The sequence below is a fragment of the Xiphophorus hellerii genome, chromosome 12 (assembly GCF_003331165.1).
Source record: "Xiphophorus hellerii strain 12219 chromosome 12, Xiphophorus_hellerii-4.1, whole genome shotgun sequence".
NCBI classification, from domain to species: domain Eukaryota; kingdom Metazoa; phylum Chordata; class Actinopteri; order Cyprinodontiformes; family Poeciliidae; genus Xiphophorus; species Xiphophorus hellerii.
Window position 1 is genome coordinate 19,651,646 of NC_045683.1, and position 14,687 is coordinate 19,666,332.

Below are 14,687 nucleotides of genomic sequence, written 5' to 3' on the forward strand. Positions count from 1 at the left end.
GGGAGCTGCAGTGTCAAATGTTTAAAAGTTATTAAGGTCGATGTGAAGGTTGAAGACTGAGAAACCAGAGAGAAAAGAGAGCCCTTGCTTCCAGTTCCAACACTCCAAGGCAATTGGGTGCTGGTAGAGGGAGAAAAAGCATTTACGTACAGGAGGAAGGGTTACTCTGCACCGCCATTGTCCTTTGAGAGATCACTGCGTCTCAACTTGGAAGCATCACTATATTCCATTCATACACTCGCACATTCATGCAAATACCCTTTCTGTTGAGTTCCAATCTGTCCCACCACCAAAACACAGTTGTGTGGCGACCCACTCCCACCAAGAGGCACATACACTCCTCCCAAGCATGCAGACATTCAGGAATATTAGCACTGAGAGTTATTTCTCCACAGATAGAGGGATCACAACCATTCTCCTCTCTATTTGCTAATCCAGGGGTTAGCATCCGCTGAGGGGAAGATCCAAGAGCTAAAAGTGGAAAACCCCTTAGGAGACGTGTGGAGAGGAAGACGGGTGTCTCCAGAAACACCAGCCCCGTTTGGTGTGCTGCTTGCGCAGGATCTCTTCCTCGCGTTCACGCTCCTTTTGAGAACGCAGGTAGCGGTCTTCCTCCTTCAAGAACCATACAGGAGGCCAACGCTGCTTCTCAAAGTGCCTCTGGTTTTCTGCAAGAAAGAATGCAAATTTGTCCTCAAAAAATGCTGTTTGTACAAATATCATTTGTAACTGATTTAAGGTAACAGGCTAATGAAATTCCCAAATGTAGAGAAATTGCATTCTACATTTTGGTTAAAACTAAAATTGCAGAATGACAGAAAAGCAATGAAATGAACTTTAGGGACAGGAGAGCAAGTTGACTGTAGCGTACCTGGAGACATTGCTTTCATGTCTTTGGGAAACTTGCGGCAGATGCTATTATAATTGGTGCAGATGTGATGAAGACACCAAGTAGAAAGCTGTTTGGCATTGTGGAACTGTGACAAGAAAAAAATAGAAAGTATTACTCTTCAAAATAAATAAAAAAACTAATGTATGTCTGTATGAAATGAATACAAACTGATTCACCATACATGACCGCAAGCGATTGTTTACATAAATGCACTTTTAAGTCAAAACACACCTGTGAAACTTCAAGGTAAGCTAGCACCTGTCCATCAATGTCCACTCCGTTCACTGCCAGTTGCAGTAGCTCATCCACAGCATGCTGCTCTGAAGAGGCAAAAAATTAAAGAGATTAAAGTAAGTATTTTCTAGTTGCATGCCCCACTGACAAATAATTCTACAATCCTTTGTGTTAAACTACATTAGAGGTAAAGGTTTTCATTATTCTTAAAAGTTATAAAATTAGGTTCTCAAAATGTGAATCTTAATTAAACAGTGTTCAATTGCATTCAGTTGGTAGGGGACAAAAAAGAGAGTGGGGTTTAGACTCTGCTGTGTTTATAGCACTCCACACAGAAATACTTACCAGTGAGGGCAACGAGTCGTGGCAAACACAGACGGTTGGCCAGAACTATTAGTTCCATGGGCTCCAATCCAGGACACGGTGTCAGGAGACCACAGTACAGGAACTCAAGCACTCCATGCATACATGCTGTACTGGTGTTAGGAATTGATACCTATAATATAATAGCAGCAAGAGAAGATGGGGGTAAACTGTAAAATTCTGTACATTAATGCATTTGTGTACAACGCAAATACAACGCAATAAACAGAAAATATGAAGTGCTGAAAAAAAACCAGGTCACAATGGTTCTCAGTTCTTGTGGTGCATGTTTGTTCATTATATACTCTCTAAAAAGGATCTATTGTCACAGTTTCATTACATTACATACAACCAATTCATCAGCAGCTGATGAAGCAATAGCCCCAGAAAACGGAAGGAAAGTAAAGGTAAACCATTATGATAGAATGACAGGAGGTCTTTGAGTCTACCCACTCTGTCACTTTACAGTCTCCACTCAGAAACAATTAAGAAAATGCCAGAATGGTGTGGTCTCTCGTCCCAGAGAAAGGTAGTCTCTATAGTTTAAAGCTCTAGCTAAGGAACCGGTTGCATTAATGAATGGACTCAGACATAGTGACATATACAAATAAGAGCTGTAATCGATACAAATGGTATTTTGTTCTCAGAATTCCACCATTATTAGTTTACTTCATGCTAAATTAAAAAATATTCATGGTAAGACTAAAGTGCAGAAGTATTAGACGTTAATACACAGATGTCAGACAAACATCTGTGATGACCTACAGATGCAAAGTAACAAAACAACAACTAAACATTCAGGTCAAAAGATGTGAAAGAACAAAGAAATAAATGTGATATTAACCTACATGATGACTCTGGAGATGGCTGTCTTGGTACTGTACTCGATCCCATTGTGCATTTTTTCTACATTTGCTGCTAAGATACGGTTACTTTCACCAGAGAGCAATTCGTAAGCATCAGGCAGTTCTCTAAGCAGTTTTTTATCGACCCAGAAAGTATTCTGAGATTCTGGTAGGAAACATGGAGGCTCTCTGTGGGATTTACCGGAGACACAGACAGGGGATACAAACATCAAGCTCCAGACTCTCATTATTGTTCTTGGGGATTTTAATAGCACAAACCTCTCAAATGAACTACTTAAGAGAGACAAACACACTGAATCGCTGCTACAAAGTCTTCAAAGCAGCAAACTGTGCAGTTCCTCATGCAGCTTTAGGATTCTCTGATCACTATCTACTTCATCTCATTGTAATCTAGAGGCAAAAACTTAAAACCTCTGTAAGGAAGTGGACTGATGAGTCAAAGCAGATCTTACAGGCTTGTTTTGACTGTAAAGACTGCAGTGTTTTTACAGCTTCAGCTGCTGACCTAAATGAACTTGCTAAAACTGTGACATACATCCGTATTTGTAAGTTTAAATGTGTAGACCAAATCATATGAACGCCACACACTTTCCAACGAAAAGCATATTAACTAGTTTGTAGGTTAAGCAAAAAGACAAACAGCTGATTTGTCATTTAAAAGAAGATTGTTTTAATTTGGGGTTTTGAGGATGATTATGAAGAGTTCAGTTCATGAAGCTCTGACCGTTTCTAGTTCCCATATGACATAGCATATTCCGCAACACACTGACCCCCTTTTGTTCAGCACTGAAAACAGAGTTATTTTGAGTGTCTGGGTTGAGAAACTACACTGTGTAATCATGTCTTAAACTTCTGCTTCCATTTTAAAAATATTTTTTGTGTGATTCAACAGAGAAGACTCAAACTGACATAGAAACAGGCACATTCTAATTGCTAACTTTTGGCTGATACTGACGTATAAAGTTTTGTGGGCAGCCTCGTTCTGATTTCAAGGATTATGTTTTCAGAGTCACGACATGAGTAACATGACTACTAAAGTAATTAAATATTTATGCTGCTGATAAATTTACATTTAAAAGGAATTTAATTCATCTAAGAAGGTCCACTAAAAAATATTGTCTGTTTTTGTCTTCATACTAGTATAAAAGGTTGCATGTCAAAAAATATTCTATAAATGAAAAATTATTTGTGGCATTCTGGCAATTTTTTTAATTCCTGACCAGCTGTTTGCATGTTTCCATTGATATTTTGCATATTTATCTTTGGTGATGATCTTCATATCTGTGACGTTTCACGTCTTCCTTCCAACCACAATAAGACTAACTTTTATCTGCAAATTCTCCATCAGACTCAAGACAAGACTCTGACAGGGCCCCTCTAAAACATTAACATTACTAATATTATTGTTAACAATAATTTTAACATTAATCATAATTTGCTTAACAGTAAAGTCCATGACTCCAGAAAATAAAATACATAACTAAAAATACACATATATAATTTAAGCAGATTTTTTTATAGTTTCCATCATAATTTTAAACTTTCACAAAATTATTCAAAAGTGTTTGAAATTTATTTGTAGTTATTCTGAACACATGAATCTTTGTAACCTGAACTGGCAGCTTGTGAAATCTTGTTGCGTAACACAGTCGGAAGAACTTCAACTTAAAGACAGCCCTCAACTTCCTTTGAGGCTAGGTCAGGTCAGGTCAGGCACACATGCCTTACCAGAAGCTGAGCCTGAGAGGTGAGCACACATAAGGTAACAAATCTTGAGAAATATTGGTTTCAGTGAAAGTACTCTTCTTCAATGAAGACGTATTAAGAGAAACAGCCTTTCTAAGCTGTCATTGTTCTGTAGCCTTTGTGTAATTTTCTCAGTGTTTCAAAATACAGCTAATCTATGACAACTCAACAATATGGACACTTCACACAGAAAACAGCAAACATAAACATTTAGAACTCAGAACACCACATAAAAACAAAGCCGATGATCTGTGGTTTTTATTGAGGTAAAGAACATGGCCTCTGAGAATAGAAACAGGAAGTCAGACCTACTGCAATGCACATGTTTTTATATGTGTGAATCAAGTTGTTTTCTCATCCTGTTGAAACAAATTTTTACAAAGACATGTGCCTCAGTTTAATTTAAGGTAAAAAACATCTGAAGTCTTTTGTCAGGCGAAGACTAACAAAAGCAGTCAATTGTGTGTATTTACACACAATTATTTACACACAGAGTTCTTATCTCTGGACATATGTGTCTAAGTCATCAAGAGATGTGGTTATTTCCAGATCTTTAACATCACCCGGGAGTGAAACAAAGATTAGTAGGTCAATCTGATAAAGAACCATATGTGTGGTTTAGGTAGTAAAAAATTATTTACCTAATCCCAATAACTCCTTGACCTTTATCACATGTTATCAGATGTTGCAAGCTGTGCACTATACAATCTGTAACAATAACTTGGTAATACCAAATTACCAGAATAGGTTTTAAAAGGCCCTAACAGGAGTTATATTTTGATTTACCTTGTTATTGACTGAAGCTACATAGAGGGTGCTAATTATTTCCTAATGGTTGAATATTTGTAACCATATTTTATCCATCCATTCATCCATTACTCATATCTACTTATCCTTGCAGATTTGCACGGGGATTAGTACCCGTCTTCTCAGGTCACTGGGGGAGATGTAGGGTACACCTTTGACATGTCACCAGTCCAATGCAGAGCATACAGAAACACACTGGACAAACAACCATGCATGCACACACTCACACCCGAAAACACAAATTTTAGTCATCTAAATTTAAACTCATCTCAGGTTTATGTTTTAGAAAAATTTCAGTTTAATTGATTTCAAATTTTAATTGGTTGTTCAGGGTAACATAATGTCAACAGCACCTTTTCTTTATAAAGGCAGTTCTTCCTTTCCTTTTTTCTCAATTTTTCAGGATTTAGGATTGAGACATCTAATTACATTCCATTCCAAAACTGAAAGTCCCCATATCTCCAAGGTCTGTATTCCCTGGACAATCTCACCTCCTCGATGTAGCTTTCCATGAAGGAGCCACGGAACATGGCGGCCATCCAGTCACAGCTGGATATGAGCAGGGGCTTGTGGGCCGGAAGGCAGCCGTCATCCAGCCGGAACACAACATCTGAAACCGGGGTGGGAAAAGAGCGTTCATCTCGTGGAATGCCACAGAAGCCCAAACTACAGAAAGGAAAAGACAGACGAGGCGAACGTCCAGACACGCAGACAGGCAGCAAGAGGACCAGACAGACACACAGAGAGACATGGACACAGGTAGACAGACAGAAAGATAAATTGACAGGGAGATGCAACAGCTCTCCACTCATTGTATGGGAAGGAAAGCAAATGCAGGGTGGTGGGTTAAGCAGAACACTGAAGAAGTCTGGTAAAGAGGGCTGTGTTGTCCCAAAAAATTAGTTACATTGTTAGATACATTCTTATTAATTTATTCAATCAAAACTTATATGAGTTTTATGGGAACAATAATCACTATGATCAGAAATAGAACAATGACAGCATAGAAAGGTGAAAGTCCAGTCTTGTTCAGAAAAGGCAAAGACAACACTAAAAGGAGACACAACACAAAACAAATAAGACAGTGGATGGGGTAGAGTGAACACAAAATAAGCAGACTGACAAAACAGTCATCGAGTCAAATTATGACTATGAAGGAATCAGTCAAAGAGACAGATGCAACATGGGGGGCATCACATCTAGAATGACAAATGCTACACAAAAAAATTGCAGCATTGTGTGGCTGACGTGGTTTACCAGCAAAAGTCCCTTTATTGAGGCACTCTTTGATTCGATTGGCTCTGCGGACGTGGAAGGCCTTTGTGATCTCCTGGTTCATGAAACTTTCTCTGTTCAAAACGTTGGCCACCATCATCCGAAGGTCGAACACCTCAAGCAGCTCCGCAATGGTGGCCACCTGCATCAGATCGCCTCGACTCTCGTCCAGGCTGCCTGTGTAGAGGTACTGAAGCACTGCCTGGAAATGCAGCAAACCCAGAGGTCAAACACACTGAAAACTTAAAGAGCATTTAATGCACAGTGCAGAGCATTAAGAAAGAGTCTTGTTAAAAAAACATGCATTTCTTCTGTTTTCGCTAGTTTTGTCCTAGCTAGGTGTTCCCGGTAATATATATATATATATATATATATATACAGTATATATATATCAAACAGAGATAAGCCAAATAAATACAAAGTGAAGAGTTCAAACAATGATTTCATTTCATTTCATGACAAAGGGGAAAAAATGATATTAAACTAACCCTATGTGAAAAATTACTTCTTTTAGCTAAATCATGCATTAACCTTTTTAACCACTAGCAACGTAAACAATTTAGAATAACCTTAAATGGTTCCTCCTGAATGAGTGCATCCATGGCAACCACAGTCATCAGACGAGGTCGTCCAGTCATGGGATCATCAACATGCTCCAGACACACACTGAGAAACCCCCTTCCCCATCCAGAAAGGGCTCGACCTGTCCCCATTGCTCCCATTGAGTACTGTGCTCGAGAGGGGAGTGCATTATCACTCTGGGAAGTCCTCAAAGACCCCTGCTGGAGCAGCTGAGGTTGGTTCAGGCCCCGCACTCCTCCATCTATTCCATCTTTATCAATGTCCAGGCTCTTAGTGCGCCCAGCTTGCTCTTTGGCTCCTCTCCTGCTCTGCTCATCTTCCTCCCCACTCTCTGTGTTTTCCTTGCTGTCCTGTTCTTCTCCCATTGCCCCAAAACTTGACCCACCAAGATCAAGAGTGAAAAGGTCATAGAACTTGGAGCAGGACGTAGCCAGGTAAACTTTGTGTGCAAAGACACGAGTGGAGCCACCCTGCAAAAGGAAAAGAACATCTGCGCAAAGAGGATGACAGAAAAGGGAGTCGGGGCCTTCGCCGTCTGTGGCTGGTGGGTCGGGGATGCCCACTATGGGGCGTGGTGGTCTGGGAGGTAGGAAAGGTGCCTGGAGAAGGGGTCTCTGGACCTTTTTCAGGTGGGACTTCCAGAACTGAAGGTGTCGACGGGAAATGAGGGCTGCACGGATGGCGTTGTCAAACACATCTTTGACTCCGAACTGGGCGACAATGCTTGTCTCATAGTATGGTATCCCAAGTTCTTTTGCCACCTCATGGCCTCTCTCTGGAGGGAGGATGTCTGTTGGTTTGATGGGCCTGTGAGTCATAAAGGAAAACGTTCAACCAACATTCCTTGCTCAGGTTGAGCAAGATTATATATTAACAACCACAACCATTCATGCAAAGACAAGCAAGCTTATGTACATTTTTGTACCTACATGGAGCGTACACCTCACTTCTAAAACAAAAACATTGAGTGACATCAATACAGTGATGTGATAGCAGTTTTTATGGGTGGCTGTATTTCCAACAACTTTTGGACTGTTGATAAACTTCTCTTATCATGTCAGCTAAGCTCTATTGGTCCTACAATTGCAATTCTTTGCACATGATTTGGCTTCTTGCCTGTTGTGTTTGTGTTACATTGGGTCTCAAAAGTGTTCACATTCTGATTTAAATGTTTTTGTGATGTAACTGATAAATTAATATAATTTATTGGTTGTATTAATTGAGAAATCATTTAATACAATTTCAGTGTATAGTGTGACATTTATCCTGTAAAATATACCTGAAAAACAAACACATTTGTTAGAAAAAATTTAAATAAATTAAAAACTTGGAGTAACCTGTTTGTTTAGGTGAACATAAACTAGTGCTTTATTGAACCCTTTATATTTAATTTCAATATTCAGCCTTATTTACAGCATTTTACTTATCAATGTTTGTCCGCTATCTACATCCATCTTCAAAAGACCCCAGAGATTCTGTTTGTCAAGTCCATTGCAAGTTCGTACTTGAATGTAAGCATAAATCCAGTTTGATGCTTAAATATTTTCTTTGTCAGCTTTAGAGTCAAAACTGTCTGAGATTTAGGACCAGACCTATTGGTCAATGTAGCAGTGATATGTACACTTTAGAGAGCCTATTGTACATTATCTCAATCTTAAGAAGTATCATTTTCAACAGGTTTGTTACTGAAAAAAGGCCCCACTTAAATCCCTCAAGCCAGTTTTTTGAACCATAAGACATATCTTGCAATTTGCAAGCAAGGTAGTAGAGCAACATTATTGCAGGTTGTGTCTCAGAAAGAATGTTAATGCTTAATGAGGAATGAATCTCACTTTGCTAACGGCCGTCTCGCACGGTTAACTGCATCCAGGTCAGCGTATCGCAGATCCAGCTGGCAGCCGACCAGGATGATGGGTGTTCGGGGACAAAAGTGCTTGATCTCCGGAAACCACATGGTGCGAACATGGCGCAGGGAGTTGGGATTAGCCAGAGAGAAGCAGAGTACCACTACATCAGACCTACAGGGAAGGATGAGAGAGAAAACACTTCATTTTATGTACAAACAAAATAACAGACATCAGAGACAAAGGTGGGCTGAGACGCTCTGTCATGAGTAGGGAATGTCAGTCAAGATGGCATTTGGGCTTCGATGGATATATGGGAACAGAAGAAGACGAAATAAAAAAAGAGCTACTGCTGACTCATGCAACATGATGTCAGCTTGCATTAAAACTTACGCAAAGTGCATAAGGAGGAAGCTTGTTCAGCTTCTGCAAGGCAACAAGGGAGCAGGAAGCTTATGTGAGAGCTAGGAGGTGTGTGGCAGATGATGGGGAGGTTCACAAGAGGAGTCTAGACCTCGTAACCTATTTGTGTGGCTTGAGCCTCTTTCTTTCTGTTGGGTAAATCTCCAAGAGGCCTTGAAAGCAACAAGAAAAAGAAGTCTAAAAATAGTTCTGGATTTAAACTCTCAAACAGATCCATCAGGTTTGTTTGAGCAAGCAGATCGCCGCATTTAGCAGGAGATCTCTAATCCTCACAAGATGGTGCATGTCTGCCTACTTCAAGGTAATGTCAAGGGTGGATCATTAACTCTTGGTGAAAAGGCAAAAAAAAACTATTTGTAACTCCTCACTCTCTGCAACAATGCATAGGACAAGACTTTTAGCCTCAGCAGCAAAAGAATACTCAGACTTATGTAACTTCTGCTACATTAATCATCATTTGTACCTTGGAGACAATTTAATTATATGACTACATTGCAGTTTTTGACATTTACCAGGAATCCAGTACTTATCAGAGCATGTGAGGTAAATCATCAACTGAACTTGAGAGCAACATTATAAAACAGTAAAATATGCCTCATTTCCATGGGCAAAATATCTACACGCCAGGAGTTATGGAGTGTTTAATTAGACAACAAAGGATGTGATGTTGAAGAAATGTGGTTTTACTGTTATTTAACAATTTTGGGAAATTCTTGAAGAGAGTTTACAGATTAATTTGATTGACCACATAGATGAAATGAATCTCATGTCCCACTGCTAACTGCACATGCCCCTGTAGCTGATTACTTAAGAAGTAATCAGCTGGGATACTTTTTGCTGTTCTGATTCCACAGTCCTCTTTATTTTTCAGATAATCTCTGAAAAGCTCCCAAGGACATAATATAACACAGCAGGCAATTAAATCACAATGCGCGCACACACACAGGCAAGCAAGCTCCCATTAGCACTTTTTCAAAGGATTATTACTACATCTTAGCCAGGTGCACATGATGCAGCTCACACAATTGTACATATATAGATTTATGTCTCAGCATACAGTCTACTTTGTCTGGCTTAACAATATTTGCCTGCTCCATCTTGAAGACATTTTCCAAATCTATCAGAGGAATTCCCTCATCCACAGCCCCCTGAACTCTGGTGAAACAATGCTCAAGTTATTCTTGTCTTGATTAAGATGTATTCTTAGACTGAAAATTTTGCTGAAAACTAAAATGTGTCATTTTGTAGAGACCTGAGGGTTTTCGGTCTAAACAGACTTGCATTTAAAACTGTTCATGATTTGATGCAGCTTCATATAAACTCAATGGGATGAAAACTAACCCTAGAGCATGATCCTGCCGCCACCACATTTAAGTGCAGCCTAAGGTTCTAGTGTGGCTCCATCAGACCATAACACATTCTTCCACAAGGTCTTAGCTTATAAAATGTAGATTTTACACTGTAGTGTTGCAGCAAGGCTCTTTGTTGTCTCTCTCACCAGTTTAGGTCTTATTTTTTATCAATTATGGAGAAAGATCCGGTTTCAGTAATGTCACTTACTGTTTCATTGTCCATATTTTTTTCAAGAGTTGGTGATTGCCTTTAGTATATCATGATACATTTCCAATACTATTGGGGTTTTTTTGTTTGTTTTTGTTTTGTTTTTGCATCTTTTCATTGACAAATAACTTCATACAATAAGATCTTTTTGATTCTTTGTAGCCTCTCTGTGAACTGTAGCTTTAGGTGAATTGTGTAAGTCAAAAAATGCCACAAAAATTAACTAGAACAACTGAACTTTATTTGTTGTTCATCACTTTCTCTGTAAGTGAAAAACCTAAAGTCAGGTGTGTTTTTAAGATTAAATGTGGGAATTTATAACAGGCTTGCTTGGAATGATCTATCTTGACCTCCTTATTGTAAGACAATTAGCTGCAATGATGACTTGCAAAAAAAAGGGGGGGGGGTTGGAGGGAGGCTGACTCAAGTTACATTGGGTTTAATCTATTTTCCAGCAGCTACTTGTTTTCATGAACTCCTTCTAACAAGACATGTGACAGTGTGATGTTCTAAGTTTTATGTCAACAAAAACCTGGCCAGGTGTTAGGAGAGTCAAAGAGCAGCTACGTGCCAACTGTTTGGAGAGGTTAGACTTATTTATGAAGGAGTACGGGTGGTAAGCACACAGAAAAGGGAGTTGCAAGGTTGGCTCAGATAAACAGGGGAACAAACAGAGTTGGGAGCAAAAAAGGATGATGGTTAAGGAAGAATGCTTGATGTTGTTTCAATGCAGGGTAAAACCAGCTGAGCTGGCACTGTGTTTCTAATCAGCTGACTCCAGGCTCACAAGGAGGATAGATGTGCACACACACAAGCGCACGCCAACAACCATACACACACAAACAGTAGCAGATCCCCAGGCGAATGTACAGACATTTAAACAGTGGGTAAACACAACAAAGGGGCTAGAAATTTGAACCTTAAACTAACCTCCATACAGCTGACAAAAGCATAAATGAAGTGTGTCACGTACAAACCCTTTAAATAAAGGAAAACAAGGTGACACCTTATGCAAAGTCCTTCCAAACAACCTTGACACATCCTACTTAAATTTATGGGAAAATTGTGGGGTCTTTGTGCTGATTGGTGAAAGAATCTATTGTATGAAACTGTATGCAAGAGCAAATATCTTAAATAAAACCAAGTTGCTTTCTGGAAAAGGTCCAATTGTTTCTCTACAGTGTACCAACCAAAAATAGTTAAAAGTTGTATAAGGTGTGTCATCGAGTTTTTTTAATGTTTGGAGGTTTTGTGGTTAAAACATGGTGACTTTGCTGTGATATGTGGCATTTCCTGATTGTATTTTAGCAATAAATTCTTCTGCATTTCATGCCAATAAAGCAGATTTGACAAGAGAACATCTAACAAGAGGATACAGGGATCATCCAATAATCTCCTGTGGAGGAAGGATGTAACAGCTTGAAAGGGATGTCCAATGCAAAAGAGAAAAAAACTGTCGGATTACACAACAAATATGTATGCAGTTTTTTCAATAAATTAGAATATTATTGAAAATGAAAATTGATTAAATTCTGAGAACTTAAATGTAAGGTTCCCACAGTTGTGTGAAAACATCCTTTTCTGACTGAACCTCTTCTATATTCTAATTTTTTGTCTACACAAATTGCTTGTCATAATCAATCAAATCAATAGAAATATTTCCTGCATTCCTTGATGCATATCATTCTTAGAGCAGTGAGAAAATATAATGTTAATTTCAATACTAAAATTAAAAAAAATATTTGGTGATGTTCTGTTTTGAGATGGACATACAAGACTTTATCCTTGTATATCTATTTTTGATTATGAAAAGTTTGTTAAATTCTAATCAAGTTCCTAACTTCCAGATGTAGTGAAATACATTTTATTAGATCCATCCGGCAGTGAATGTATAAATATATAAAATAATATTTAAAAAAACAAGACATTTCTATCCAATGTATCTCTTGGCTACATTAAAATATTTCCAGGTAATTAACCTTGTTGTCCAGCATCAGATGTGTTATTAGGTCAGTACGTTCAGGCTGGTGGACAGCTTAAGGCTTGGTGTTCATGTGCACTCTCACCTGCCGTAGGCAAATCGCCTGTCTTTGTGATGATCCCCAAATGTGTCCCAAAGCCTCAGGGACACACTGACCTCATCCACCACATCTCGAGATCTCTCCAGCACCTACAATGTAGATATGTCATTGTTATCAGATCAAACGTCTTATGTTTATTTGCAAGATTTGTGTTTTTGTTTGATTAAAGGAATAATTAATCAATTATATCTGGCTTTTAAAGGAACAACCATGGGATCAAACTACATGACGTACAGTGGCATTTAAAGTTAAATGTTTTATGTAGCAAAAAAAAAAAGAAAAGGAATTAGTTGCAGGAAAATGCTAGAAGGGTTTGTCTATTTGTGGCTTCTTTTCTACAAAGTGTGTTTCTGTGTGTGGGGGGTGAGTGCGTGTGTGTGTGTGTGTGTGTGTGCCCACCTCCTGGCATACTCGGTACTGGTCGATGGCCCAGACGGTTGGCACGTGGGTGGCAAGCAGCTGATACTGTGTGAGTGTGGCATTGCAGGCCCGGGCACAGATTAGCCTGGTCTTGCCTACTGCATTGTCCCCCACCACCACGCATTTAATGGTTTCCACATTGGGCCGCTCATAGTCTGTGTCTATATCCATGGAGAGGGCCCTAGGAAACATGAGAACAGGAGAGCAAAAAAGGAGAAAATGGGTTAATCCAATATGCATGGAAATGGATGTCAAGTTTGAGAAAGTATCACAAATGGAGTGATGATGCATTTTTTAAGTGACAGCAAGGGGCACTGGGAGCAGTAACTCTCGCCCTAGTCCCAGCCAAGGGAATGTATAGTTGAAGCCCCCAGTGCTCCATTGTCCAGTGTTCAGAGACCTCTGCCAAACCCCACAACAGAACACATGGTTCCCACTCACAGACTGAGTAATAGAGACCACAGAGCTATTTCTGTACCAACACAAAGAGAGGGAGATGGATGAACAGACAAAGAGAGACTTCCCTGGAGGTCACTGTCCTCAACTTCCCTTGTGCCATCTGCACCCAGCTTGCCACCCTTTTGATATGCTAGGAGGATTTTCACTTTAGACTAAGCCCAATGTTAGAATATCTAAGTTTGTCTAACAAAATACAAGACTACAGATGTCCGTTTCGTATCTTAAGTGGCCAAGGTCCTTAGCAATAAAAGCATGGCAACTTCTTTGAAAACTAATAGTTGCTCTCAAAGTTGCTAAATGAGAATTCATAAACTGATCCACAGTACATTATTGACGTAGGGAACTGCTAGTTAAGTTTTACAAAGTTCAAAACAAAGTGCTAAGATTTCTAAAGAACCACTTTCTCTATAAATGTGTTTGCATACAACTAGCTAGAACCGCAGTGACATATGATACAAGCTGATAATTAACAAGTCATATAAAAACAAGGAGGAAAAAAAAACTAATACTAGACTTTATCCTAAAGAAAATAGACAAATGAAGACATACTCATGAGCAAGATGTGAATGTACTGAAGACCATATTTTTAGTATTGGGTCAGATGAATGTATAGAAATTAATGAATGAAATAAATAATAGGGTTATAATGCAATCCATGATTAGTATGCATATCTAAAAAAATCGATATTGTGTAAAAGTCCAATATTTCTTGCCAGTCATCTCAGAAAGTTAGTCATTTTATAGAGATTCATTTCACAAAGCAAAATATTTTAAGCTTTTATTTTAGCTATTTCGTTTTAATTATTATTATTTGCCACATTAATGATTACAGCTTGCAGGTACAGAAAACCCGAAATTTTATGTCTCTGAAAATGAGACAAAAAGACAAAAAAAAGCTGTCTGGACAGTTATGCATCATTTCCACTATGCAGAATGATAAAGGTCGGTGTAGTTCACTTTTGTGCCCTGCGATGGACTGGCGACCTGTCCAGGGTGTACTCCACCTCTCACTGTTGACAGCTGGAAATAGGAACCAGCACCCCTCCCGACCCCAATGGGATAAGGATGTAAGAAAATGGATTGGCTCACTTTTGGAGTATCCAGGAGAACATTTCCACTGCAAGTTGGACTCTTA

General features: G+C 39.1%; 1 protein-coding gene across 6 annotated transcripts in view; it reads right to left on the minus strand.

The window, feature by feature from the left end:
• Positions 1-459: 459 nt before the first annotated feature.
• The window catches only part of rhobtb4 (Rho related BTB domain containing 4), a 47,132-nt gene continuing 32,904 nt past the window's right edge, over positions 460-14,687 (minus strand). For 5 of the 6 annotated variants that reach the window (XM_032578222.1, XM_032578219.1, XM_032578220.1 and 2 more), the window contains 10 exons: positions 13,073-13,274; positions 12,659-12,762; positions 8,598-8,783; positions 6,753-7,572; positions 6,166-6,385; positions 5,400-5,518; positions 1,472-1,622; positions 1,124-1,212; positions 872-977; positions 460-668 (listed from right to left, as the gene is read on the minus strand). In XM_032578222.1, the coding sequence (XP_032434113.1) occupies positions 490-668; positions 872-977; positions 1,124-1,212; positions 1,472-1,622; positions 5,400-5,518; positions 6,166-6,385; positions 6,753-7,572; positions 8,598-8,783; positions 12,659-12,762; positions 13,073-13,264 (2,166 nt within the window). In that variant the 5' untranslated portion in view covers positions 13,265-13,274 and the 3' untranslated portion in view covers positions 460-489. Of the gene's footprint in view, positions 669-871; positions 978-1,123; positions 1,213-1,471; positions 1,623-5,399; positions 5,575-6,165; positions 6,386-6,752; positions 7,573-8,597; positions 8,784-12,658; positions 12,763-13,072; positions 13,275-14,687 lie in introns of those variants that run through there. The other variant, XR_004341174.1, reaches the window with a different exon arrangement.